This window comes from Macrotis lagotis, chromosome 1 (assembly GCF_037893015.1).
Source record: "Macrotis lagotis isolate mMagLag1 chromosome 1, bilby.v1.9.chrom.fasta, whole genome shotgun sequence".
NCBI lineage: Eukaryota > Metazoa > Chordata > Mammalia > Peramelemorphia > Peramelidae > Macrotis > Macrotis lagotis.
In genome coordinates this window covers 848,649,830-848,663,124 of record NC_133658.1, presented here as the reverse complement: position 1 = coordinate 848,663,124, position 13,295 = coordinate 848,649,830, and the positions used below count along the sequence as shown (strand labels likewise).

Below are 13,295 nucleotides of genomic sequence, written 5' to 3'. Positions count from 1 at the left end.
TTCCTTTATTTGAAATGTTAACCCCAAATCTATGTAATCTGTTACAGTATCTAAGGCTTCACAGGGCTAAAACGTATAAAATTGTTTTAATAGGAGAGCACTGCCCCGAACCCTCTTGCTAAAGAAGAACTGAATTTCTTGGCCAGGTTGATGGGAAGAATGGAGATTAAGAAAACCAGTGGTCCTGAACCCGGATTCCGGTTGAATCTGTTTACCACTGATGAAGAAGAAGAGTATGTTTTACTATTATTGGTACTTTAATAGATCTGTCAGGAGAGAGAGAGAGAGAGAGAGAGAGAGAGAGAGAGAGAGAGAGAGAGAATGAGTTTGAATCATATTTATGAATGTAGTACTTGGATTATGCATTTATCCTTCATCTTGCTATATGACTGTCTAATCTCTTGGTCTTACATACCATATCATAAAGTGTTTTGTACATCTTCTCATAAATGATCCCCATGTCATTCCAAAGAAGAACACGACATCAGGGAAGTGATGCCATTATAAGTACATGAATTGTATTTGAGTGAGGGGGTGCTGTGCCAAGTCACCAGGGTCCATTGGCCAGAAATGAATTAGGATGACTAGAGATGTTCCTGAATGAGAGCCAATCCAGGTTAAGTGATGTGCCCAAGGTCACACAGATAGTAAGAGTCAAGTGTCTGAGGCTGGATTCAAACTCCCAACCTCCAGACTCCAAGGCCAGTGCTCTATCTACTGTGCCACCTTCTGCCTATATAGAAGTCAGCAAGACATAATAGAACATTTGGTTCATATCTTAAATCAGAAACTCAGTGGTTGTATAATCATAGACATATCACTTAACTGCCCAGAGCCCATCCCCTCGTCTCTAAATGGGGATGACCCCATTTTTCTACCAGAAACAAAAAAGCCCAGCTTTTTTTTAATTGATATTTTATTTTTCCAAATGTTATGAAAGTTTTTCAACATTCATCCATATGCATATATGTATTTAAGTTACAAGATTTCCTTCCACCCTCCCCATACCCCTCCCTTCATCAGCAAACAGTCAGATTAACATTGTACATACACATACATATTTTTGATAAACATATTTGCAGATTAATCATTTTCAGTATGAGGAATGAGGATTAAGGGAAAGAGATACATAAGAGATGATTTTCATAAAGTGTTCATCAGATTCTGAAGGTTTTTGGGGGGCGTTGTTTTGTTTTTCTTCCTCTGGATGAGGATAGCATTGTCCATAGCCCATCTAAATACAGTTGTTCTAGCTTTCTGAACTGCTGAGAGGAACTGCTTCCATCAAGGTTGATCATCTCACAATGTTAATGGGTTCATTGTTCTCTTGGTTCTGCTCCCTTTGCTTAGCATCAGATCCTGCTTCTCTAGAGTCTAGCCATTTATGATTTCTTATAGAACAATAATATTCTATAGTATTCATATACCATAACTTGTTTAGCCATTCCCTAGTTGATGGGCATCCCTTCAATTTCCAGTTCTTTGCCACTACAAAAAGAGCTGCTATGAGTATTTTGGAACATGTGGGACTTTTTCCATTTTTTCATGATTTCTTCTGGATATAGGCCTAGAAATTGGAATTGCTAGGTCAAAGGGAATGAACAGTTTCATTGCTCTTTGGGCATAGTTCCATATTGCTCTTCAGAAAAGTTGGATCTGTTCACAACTCCACCAGCAATGCATCAGTGTCCCAATCCTTCCACAACTTCTACAGCATTGATCATTTTCCCTTTTTCTCCTCTTAGCCAATCTGATAGGTGTAAGATGATACCTCATAGTTGTTTTAATTTACATTTCTCTAATCAGTAATGATTATTATAAATCATGTGTTTTATATATAGCTTTAATTTCTTCATTTGAAAACTGTCTATTTAAAACTGTCTCTTTTGACCATTTATCAATTGGGGAATGACTTATAACCTTATAAATTTGATGCCATTCTCCATATATTTTAGAGATGAGACCTTATCAGAACTCCTAGTTGTGAAGATTGTTTTCTAGCTTTCTGCTTTCCTTCTAATTTTGGCAGCATTGATTTTATTAATGCAAAAACTTTTTAATTTAATATAATCAAAGTAATTCATTTTGCAGTTTATAATGTACTCTAATTCTTGTTTTGGTCATAAATTTGTCCCCTTTCCATAGATCTGATAGAGTATTTCTTGGTCTATTAATTTATCTATAGTGTCACTCTTTATGTCTAAATCCTGTACCCATTTTGTTTTAGTATAAGGTGTGAGATGTGGGTCTATGACTAGGTTTTGCCATACTATTTTCCAGTTTTCCCAACAATTTTTGTGAAATAGTGAATTCTTATCCCAGAAGCTGATGTCTTTGGGTTTGTCAAACAGTAGATTACTATAGTTTTTTTAACTTATTCTAGTCCACTAATCCATTACTCTATTTCTTAACCAGTACCAGACAGTTTCAATGACTGTCACTTTATAGTACAGTTTTAGATCTGATAAAGCTAGGCCACCTTTCTTCATATTTTTTTTCATCAGTTCTCTTGCTATTCTTGACTTTTTGTTGCTCCAGAAGAATTTTGTTACTATTTTTTTCTAGCCCAGTAAAATAATTATTTGGTAGTTTGATTGGTATGGCATTGAATAAGTAATTAATTTAGGTAGAATCATCTTTTTTATTATATTAGCTCAACCTAACCATGAACAATTGACATTTTTCCAATTATTTAGATTTGACTTTATTTGGGTGAGAAGTGCTTTATAATTGTGTTCATACAGTTTCTGGGTTTGTCTTGGGAAGTAAATTCCCAAGTATTTAATGTTGTCTAGTTACTTTAAATGGAATTTCTCTTTCTTTTGGGTTTTGTTGTTCATATATATAGAAATTCTGATGATTTATATGGGTTTATTTTATATCCTGCTACTTTGCTGAATTTGTTAATTGTTCCAAGGAGTTTTTTAGATGATTTTCTCTGGTTCTCTAAGTATACCATCATATCATCTGCAAAAAGTGAAAGCTTTACTTTCTTATTGCCAATTCTGATTCCTTCAATTTCTTTTTCTTCCATTATTGCTAAAGCTAGCATTTCTAATACTATATTGAATGGTAATGGTCATAATAATGGGCATCCTTGTTTCACCCATGATTTTATTGGAAATGCTCCGAGTTTATTCCCATTATGTATATTTGTTGATGGTTTTAGATAGATACTATTTATTATTTTAAAGAAAATTCTAGGGGAGGCTAGGTGGCACAGTGGATAGAGCACTGACCCTGGAGTCAGGAGTACCTGAGTTCAAATCCAGCCTCAGACAATTAATAATTACCTAGCCATGTGGCCTTGGGCAAGCAAGCCACTTAACCCCATTGCCTTGAAAAATCTGAAAAAGAAAAAGAAAAAAGAAAGAAAAAAAATCCATTTATTCCTAAACTTTCTAGTGTTTTTAAAGGAATGGATATTGTATTTTATCACAGGCTTTTTCAAAATCTATTGAGATAATCATATGATTTCTATTGGTTTTGCTGTTGATATGTTCAATTATGTTTAACGGTTTTCTAATATTGAACCATCCCTATCTACCTGGTATAAATCTTGCCTGATCATAATAATAGTAATAACCTAGTAATAACCAGCTGTAGTCTCATTGCTAAAATTTTATTTAAGATTTTTGCATCAATATTCATTGGGGGGGTGTCTAGGTGGCTCAGTGGATAGAGCACCAGCCCTGGAGTCAGGAGTACCTGAGTTTAAATCCGGCCTCAGACACTTAATAATTACCTAGCTGTGTGGCCTTGGGCAAGCCGCTTAACCTCATTTACCTTGCAAAAAACTAAAACATATGTATATATTCATTAGGGAGATTGGTCTATAATTTCCTTTATCTATTTTGAGTCTTCCTGATTTAGGTATCAGCACCATGTTGATGTCATAAAAGGAATTTGGTAGAACTTCTATTTTTTTAAATAGTTTATATGGAATAGGAATTAATTGTTCTTTATGTTTGGTAGATTTCACTTGTAAATCTATGAGAACCTGGAGACTTCTTCTTAGGGAGTTTATTGATGGTTTCTTCAATTTCTTTTTCTGAAATGGGGTTATTGAAATATTTTATTTCCTCTTCTGTTAATCTGGGCAGTTGGTATGTTTGTAAATATTCATCCATTTCACTCAAGTTATCCAATTTGTTGGCATATAGTACAGCAAAATAGCTCCAAATTATCTCTTTAATTTCCTTCTCATTGGCGATTAGTTCATTCTTTTTGTTTTTGATACAAGTTGGTTACCTTCTTTCTTTTAATTTTAATCAGATTAACTAAAGGTTTGTCTATTTTATTGCTTTTTCATAAAATTAACTCCTAGTTTTATTTATGAGATCAATGGTTTTCTTGCTTTTAGTTCATTAATCCCCCCTTGATTTTCAGAATTTATAATTTGGTATTCAATTAGGGATCTTTAATTTGTTCTTTTTCTAGCTTTTTTTGATTGCATATCCAATTCATTGATCTTCTCTTTCTCCATTTTATTCATATAGGCATTTAGAGATATAAAGTTTCCCCTCAAAACTGCTTTGGCTGCATTCCATAAATTTTGGTATGGTGTCTTGGATATGATTATTGATTATTTCTATTATTTGCTGTTTGATCAGCCCATTATTTAAGATTAAGCTATTTTATTTAGTTTTCAATTAGTTTTTAGTTTAACTTTCCATGACCCTTTATTACATGTAATTTTTATTGCATCATGGTCTGAGAAGTATGTATTATTTCTGCCTTTCTGCATTTGATTATAAGGTTTTTGTGACCTAGTACATGGTCAGTTTTGGTACAGGTGCCATGTACTTCCAAGAAAAAGGTATATTCTTTTCTATCCCCATTATGTTTTCTCCAGAGGTCCATCATATATAAGTTTTTTAAGATTTCATTCCCAGGTGCGGCTAGGGGGCGCAGTGGATAAAGCACTGGCACTGGAGTCAGGAGTACCTGAGTTCAAATCCGTTCTCAGACACTTAATAATTACCTAGCTGTGTGGTCTTGGGCAAGCCACTTAACCCCACTGCCTAGAAAAAATCTTTAAAAAAAAAAAGAAAAGAAAAGAAAAAAGAAAGATTTCATTCCCTTTCTTAACTTCCTTCTTATTTGTTATGGTTTGATTTATCCAGTTCTGAAAGAGGTTAGGTTGGGGTCCCCCATTATTAAATTTTTTCTGTCTACATCTCCTTGTAATTCCCTCAGCTTTTCTTCTAGGAATTTGTATGCTATTCCACTAGGTTCATACATGTTTAGTAATGATATTGTTTCATTTTCAATGGTGCCTTTTAAGAAGATGTAGTTTCGGGGCAGCTAGGTGTGGAAGTGGATAAAGCACCAGCCCTGGAATCCAGGAATACCTGGGTTCAAATCTGATCTCAGACACTTAGTAATTGCCACTTAACCCCATTTGCCTTGCAAAAACCTAAAAAAAAAAAAAAGATGTAGTGTCCTTCCTTATCCCTTTTAATGAGATCAATTTTTGCTTTTACTTTTATCTGAAATCTGGATTGCTACCCCTAATTTTTTTCTTCAGTTGAGGCATAATATATGCATAATATATTTTGCTTCCTCCTTTTACCTTTATTTTATGTGTATCTCTCTCCTTCAAATGTGTTTCTTGTAAACAACATATTGTAGGATTCTGGTTTTTAATTCATTCTGCTATACACTTCTGTTTTATGGGACAGTTCATTCCATTCACATTTACAGTTAAGATTACTAATTCTGTATTTTCCTCCATGCTATCTTTCTTCATTTGTATTTTTCTCTTTTCTTTCCTCCTATTCCTTCTCACCAAAATTTTACTCTTTTCCCCTTTAACTTTTCTTTTAAAATTTAACTTTGTTTATATTCACTTAGACCTTTGCCTTCCCTTTTATCAGTCCTTTCTTTCCTTATCTTTCCATTCCCCACCCCCGCCTTCCCTGTAGATTAGAAGAGATTTTTAAACCCAAGTGGGAATGTATCTTATTCCCTCTCTGGGCCAAAATCTATTGAATAAAATTTACTCAGTGTTCACACTTTCCCTTCTTTCCCTCTAAAATTATAGATCTTTGTGCCTCTTCACCTGGTGTTATTTATCATTCAAGTACTATTAATCAGGTATTATCAATCACTGTTTGATTATTTGATTGCTTGATAAACTCAAATTGTTATCAAATTATCATTAGAGATTGATTGATTGATAAACAGTATTGTCTCAAATTACATCAAATTATAATTATAATAATTTTTCACCTTACCCCCTTTTCAAGAATCCTCTTCATGAGTCAAAGTATCATCCAAAACCAAATCATTTCTTGAACTATTTGTACCCCTCCCCCCAGGCCTATTTTCTCTCACACTTTACCTCCCCCCCAACCAAGGTACTTAACTCCTTGTTAATTAACTGCAAGAATCTTAAAGGTCTCTAAATCCTGGGAGGCTCCGGAGGTCTCAAATGAGAATTTTACACACGATTGTAAATTATAGAGGCACTGACTCAGGACACCTAGTTAATGATGCCCTCAACAGAGAAAGTGCTAAGCTTTGTCAGCATGACAGAGTTAAAGTGGGTCAAAGGATACTGAGACACTTAAATTCAGAGTTAGTGCCCCTGCTTTTCATCAGGGCTTTTTTGTCCCAGACATAGAGATGTCATCTTGGACCTTTTCAATGAAGAGACAAGACCCAACTATACCCATATCCTTTAAGTCCCTTTTCTTCAATTATATTCAATCCTTCCATTATCCTAAGAGATGTAAAGTTCTCAAAAATTAGAAGTGTCATATCTTCCCTTTTAGGGTTGTATACAATTTGATGGTCTTGACCAACATTGGTTTTGTTTTGGGGTTTTTTTCTTCCCCTTTTCATTTACTTTTTTATGCAATTCTTGAGTCGTATATTTAACGATTGAATTCTCTGTTCAGTTCTGGTTTTTGTGTCAGGAAATTCTGTAAGTCCTCTATTTGTGGAACATCCATCATTTCCCCTGATAGTATATGCTGAATTTTGCAGAGTGGTAAATTCTAGGTTGTAATCCCAAGTCTTTTGCCCTCTGATATATGGTATTCCCGGTCTTCTGGTCCTTCAGTATTGAGGCTAATAGGCCTTGTGTGAGTCTGATTCTGTTTTCCTTTATATTTAAATTGTTTTATTTTTGCTATTTGCAGTATTCTCTACTTTATTTGAGAATTCTGGTATTTGACTATAACAGCCCTTGGCATTTTTATCCTGAAGTCTCTTTCTGGAGGGGTTCTGTATATTCTTTCAATGGTTATATTGTCCTCTTGTTCTTTCAGATTTGGACAGTTTTCCCTAATAATTTCCTGCATGATGTTTTCCAGATTCTTTTTCTTTTTATCTAGGATTTCTGGTAGTCCAATGATTTGTAGATTATCTCTTCTGGATCTATTTTCCAGATCATGTGTTTTTCCTAAAGTACCTAAAAGGTACTTTACATTTTCTTCAATTTTTTCAGCTTTTTCATTTTGTTGGATGGAATCTTAGAGTCTCGTAGATTCATTGGTTTCTATTCATTCAATTCTAATTTTTCAGGTTTTATTTTCTTCAATTACCTTTTTAAAGGTGTTGAATTCTTTGGTCAGTTTTTCATAATTTTCCTGCATGACTCTCATTTTTTTTTTCAATTTTTCTTCTCTTATTTGGTTTTTAAATTTTTTTAAACTCTTCAATGAGCTTTTATGTTTCAGTGCAATTCATAGAGACTTTTGAGTCTTCCTCTGTGAGTGATTTTCCACTGATTTCTTCTTCAGACATGGCATCGTTATTGTCTTTGTGTCTTTGTCTATAGTTTTCTATGGTAAGCCCTCTTATAGCTTTTTGTTCATCTTTGTTGTTTTAGCTCTGCTCCTGGGGTATAAGGAGTATAGATCCAAGCTTTTTTGTTGGGGATGGAGTCTGATCCCTGGCCAAGATGTTGCTTATGCAGTCGAGTCTTTGCCTTTGCAGAGGTTTGTTTCCTCCTTTATGTCCAGGTTCTGGCTTAGCTGTGGTTTGTTCCCAACTTGTTAACTGTGGTTAAATGCCTCAACTGGTTTTCCTGCTCTCCTGACTCCTGGGATTTACTTCCCCTTTTCCTCCAAAGAGACAGATCTTCACTGAAAATTCTCCATGATGTCTACTGTTGAAAACTTCTTTGAATCTTCTCTTTTTCTTGGTGGGATCTGTACTTGAAAATCAGTACAGAGGCTTCATTTATCTTTGATAGGGAAAGTTCCCTGGAAGTACTAAGCCCAGCTTTTTGCTATCAATATTCTCATGATGCTAAGAGGCCACATTAGAAGAATATCTTTAGAATGACTTGGGTTTTTGGAGCCTGCAGCATATAAGCCATAAAGAACTGAGGGAAGGGGTGGCTAGGTGGCGCAGTGGATAAAGCACCAGCCCTGGAGTCAGGAATACCTGGGTTCAAATCCAGTCTCAGACACTTACTAATTACCTAGCTGCATGGCCTTGGGCAAGCCATTTAACCCCGTTTGCCTTGCAAATAACCAAAAAAAAAAAAAAAAAAAGAACTGAGGGAAGAAGCAGAGAAGCTACATAAAAGAAATCACCAAAGAAATACTACCCAGAAAGTAAGTGGCCTATATAGTATTGAAAGTGAGGGATGGGGGTGGCTAGGTAGTGCAGTGGATAGAGCACCAGGCCCTGAGTTCAAATCCAGCCTCAGGCACTTAATAATTATCTAGCTGAGTGGCCTTGGGCAAGCCACTTAACCCCATTTGACTTGCAAAAACCTAAAAAAAAAAGTGAGGGATGACTCAAGGCCTCCAGTGGTGCCCACACAGTCAAGAGATCATGGGGAATAGGACCCAGAGTGACATGTATGACCTGCAATGGTGAAGGAAGGGCCCCTGGAAGAGATATAGGGATGACACTTATCACAGTGAGGGAAGAGGCTTTCCCAAAATCCTATTTCAATATGATCTCTTCCTGGTGTTGGTAGTGGGCTGCAGCTACTTACCCCACTGCATGTTCTTCCTTTGACCTGTAGCTTACTTGAAATTTTGATTTTCTAAGATCTGCCCTTCTAGGATTTTTGGCCATGTGGTATTATTAACATTAAAGAGATAGATTTTTGTGAAACTGAGCAGTCTAGACTTGAAGTGCTACACAGGCTCTTAAATGTGACTCAGACTCACCCATCTCCTCCTATTCAAGGACATCAAGCACAGCACTCATAAATGGCATGAATTCAAACAAATCAAAAGCATAGGTGTATATACACATATACATATTTTTTTAGTTATATATTTGTAACTTACTCAGATTCAACATGGAGGTAAATTTCCCCAAATCTTTTTCCCCAAGCTCATGATGTCAGTAGCTAGTGACCCTTAAAAATAAGGCAAACAAATTAAATTAGCAGTCTGCTCATCACACTATATACACCAAAGTTTTAGAAATATGCAGTTTTCATCCACTTTATAAATCTAGTATTGATGGTTAAACTAATGCCTGTTTTATTTCTATTATTATTGTTCAATTGCATGGGACTTTATATTACTCCATTGACCACAGCATACTATTACTATCCATGGAGTTTTCTTGGAAAAGACACTGGAGCTGTTTGCCATTTCCTTTTCCAGTGGACTAAGTCAAACAGAGGTTAAGTGATTCGCTTGTCATTTTGGAATTTGAGACAGGATTTGAACTCAGATCTTCTTGACTCCAGGCTTGGAGTCCACTGGACTATCTGACTGCCTTGATGTTTTATTCCTACTTCATAAAGATAGTGATTGGGCTAAAATTAGGTGACAGTCCATCAGATACTGCTTTGAAGGCTCCCCTGTTTCACCCTCACATAAGCCAATATTGAGCAATGAGCAGTGTTGTTGGTAAGGAAGCACTGGTCATCATGAAAAAAACCTGAAGGAAATTAGGAAGTAGATATCTGTTCTTATGTTTCTCTTCAGAAAACTTATCCATGCACTAAAATGTGTTGGTGTTTTTCTTCTTACCTTTCTCCATAGACATGCAGCATTAACCAGGCCAGAAGAGTTATCATACCAAGTCATCAATATCCAGGCAGCCCAGGTAAGTGAACATAGGGCACAGTGAAGCAGTGAAATGACTTGGGAAAGGAATAACTTCTAACAGGACCTACTTTGTATAACTAATTAAACTTGGAAGGGAGAGAAGAGCTGGGTGCAAAGGCATCAGAAACAGCAGAATTTTAATAGCAAATTAGTGTAGGAAAGGAGAAGAGTGGGGGGCACATTCTTGGGACTTTGGCCTCAGTGAGCTGGACACCAATAAGGGCATTGACCTAGAACCTCACTCTGGAGTTGTTGCTTACTTGTACTTGCTATGTGACCTTGAGTAAGTTTCTCCTTCTCAGCTTCTTCCACTCCAGAGTCATCACTTAGCAATTTAAATTTTAAATATTATCAATAATCTTTAAAAGCCAATTCAGTTTAACAAATATCCATCCCAATCCAATTCATTAAACATGTATTAAATGCCTACTATGTGCTGGGCACTGTGCTAAGAAAAAGAAAAGTCTCCCTGCCCTCAAAGAGCAGGCAGGCAGGCAAAATGGAGGGTCCAGGTGCTGCCCTCTAAAGGAGAGCTTGCATGAGGCTGATGTCTCACCCTTCAGCCCTCCAATCAGAAGAGAGGAGACCTAGGGAGGCAGGATGCTGGGCTTGGCTTACCCTGGGAGAATCCTCTTATTCTGGGGAGTAGAAATCAAATTAGACAACACAGCCCCTGCCCTCAGAGAGCTTACAGTAGAGTAGGGAAGATAAGACCACAAGCTGGGACAGGATGGGGCCATTAAGGAGCCAGGAACAAAACCCCATTATGGGTTAGAAGAGAAAGAAGAGCAGCTGGGAACTCCACCACCTAGAAATGCTAGTAGCAGAAGAGGCACATCTGCAGCTACTTTGTCCCTATCATTGACAGGACCAGCAGAGAAATGAAGAGTTAACACGGATCATGGGGGAGTTTGAGATCGATGATCAACCCCAACAGAAGACCAGCAAGGGTGATGATCTGCTGGCCATGATGGATGAATTGTAGCAGTGGTCTGGCCAGCCAGGGACCCAGCTCCAGTGGAGACTACTGCACCAACTGCGGAGACTGGCCTGGAGCCTCCGAGATGTTGCTAGTCTTCCACCAAGTGGAGCCTTTTTTGTAGCGTGACCAGCTGCAAAAGCATCCTTGCCTCACTCAGACTTGCTCTCAAAGGCATGTATACATGCTTGCACGCACACACACACACACACACACACACAGACACACACACACACACACCATTCACTCCGCTAAATTCATTCTGATTTTTAAACTTGACCTTTTCGTGTTTCCTCTCCAAATGTTGCATTAGCCATCGAAGGCTGAACAGGCTCAGATTCCAGCCCCAGAGTAAGGGCAGGGTCATGTGCTGCCTCTCTGCTTGGCTCTCCCCACTCTTCTGTGGGAAGCCTGGATCTTTTCTGAGTCTTTGATCCTTAGTGGGGAAACCAAAGGTTTCTTTTGGGTTTGGAAAACTTCTCCATAGGTTAGTAGGGAACAGGAATCTCAGGGAGGCCTGGGGAACATAGAGGGATGTACAGTTATTTAACTATAGAAATGCATATATATATATATATATATATATATATATATATATATATATATACACATATATTTATACATATGAAAAAATATTTTGCTTTTCAGCATGACTTGTGCCTCTTACCCCTGGCTCTTTGTCCACTGCTTCCTACATTTTTGCCATCCCCAGGCTGGCCTACCAGACACCCAGGAGGTCATGAGATGTGTGTCTCTCTATGCTCTGGGGGAATGAGATAACACAAAGAGCTGTCACTTTGCCTTTCCATTACCAGTCATGCAATTTCCCTTCATGAGGAAAAGATTCCTGAATCTAATTAGGGCCCATTTAAAATATTCATAGGTTTTGCCCTCTTTATTTTCAGGAAATTGAAATCAAATTCAGCCTCTTGCTGTTGAACTGGCAGTGAATGAGAAGGGAAGGAAGGGGGAATCCCTCCCTCTTATCTGCACTACTGTAGCTTGTGGGAACTAGCCTATGGAGCATGCTTTGCAATCGGGAAGGCTGGGGAGGGGCATCCCTCAGAGCAACATGGGAATGGGCCTGCACCTCAGCCCCTTCTGGGGGACCAGATGTGCTCCCTCTAAGAGCTAAAAGATTTGCACTTTAGAATGATGCAGCAACCCTTTATTGGTCCTCATGAATCATGGATGGTTCACTTCCAAATAAAATAGAGAGCTTAAACTACAATTTTACATATATGTGTATATATATATATATATATATATATATATATATATATATATATATATAGAGAGAGAGAGAGAGAGAGAGAGAGAGAGAGAGCATCCAGCTTCACCAAGTAGGACCTCACGGGAGTTACTTTTTTTCCCCTCCCTCCACCCCCCTTTACCTGTCATATCCAAGCTAAAACAGGCCTCTTCTGCAGTGAGAACAAGAGGAAGGGGGTGTTCTCTTATTTTAAAAGCTATCCTCCAGCCTCAGACAATAATCACCTAGCTGTAAGACCTTGGGCAAGTCACTTAACCCCATTGCCTTGCAAAAACCTAAAAAAAAAAAATGCCAAAAGCTAACCTCAGATTTATTCCTAGAACTAGAGACTGTGCCCTGGCCCCAGAGGATAGTTCTGATATGAGTGAGTTAAGTCTAAATTTACAAACCAAACAAGTTTAAGTTGCTTTCTGTTCACCTATCTCACATAGTTTTTTGCAAACTGCCACCCCATCCCCAGTAAAGTATCTGATAGATGGAGGTAGCATGCATTAACACTTCTTCAAGGGTTTACAAAGTGCCTTCTGTTCAGTCCCTTTTATAAAATTTGGGCTCCCTTTGACAGGGGTTTTGGCCGGGTGCTAAGCAAGGGGGAAAATGCTCCAACCTATTTAAAGACTAATGCCTGTCCCTTTAAATCTGCCTAAGCATACTCTCCATAGCCAGGCTTTTCCAGCTGTCAGGAGCATGCCCTCTGGGTCTTTGGAGTTGAAGGATGAATTGCCAACAAGAGGTGGCCACCTCCAAAAAACATATTCCTGACCTATGCCAGTGATTTCATTCAAACATATCTTCTTGGTAAATAAACAAGATAAAAATCTCTAACCCTAAAGTGGCTCTTTGATGAGGCAATCTTTTGGTGTGTTCCATTCCCCTGAACATTAATATTGAGAAAGTGAGTATAATTCCTTTGTGTGGGGCAGTAGGAGTGTCCAGAGACCACAAGGGAACAAAGGATAAATCAGAAATAAGGGGGGGATGGGAATAAAACTCCCTGAAGTCTCTT

At 37.6% G+C, this 13,295-nt stretch overlaps 1 protein-coding gene across 1 annotated transcript in view; it reads left to right on the top strand.

Annotated features, from left to right (window-relative positions):
* The window catches only part of OSCP1 (organic solute carrier partner 1), a 50,700-nt gene extending 37,579 nt beyond the window's left edge, over window positions 1–13,121 (top strand). Inside the window, exons 8-10 of the mRNA XM_074217554.1 lie at window positions 94–233; window positions 9,972–10,035; window positions 10,906–13,121. Coding sequence (XP_074073655.1) covers window positions 94–233; window positions 9,972–10,035; window positions 10,906–11,022 — 321 coding nt within the window. The 3' untranslated portion in view covers window positions 11,023–13,121. The remainder of the gene's footprint in view (window positions 1–93; window positions 234–9,971; window positions 10,036–10,905) is intronic.
* Window positions 13,122–13,295: the final 174 nt, after the last annotated feature.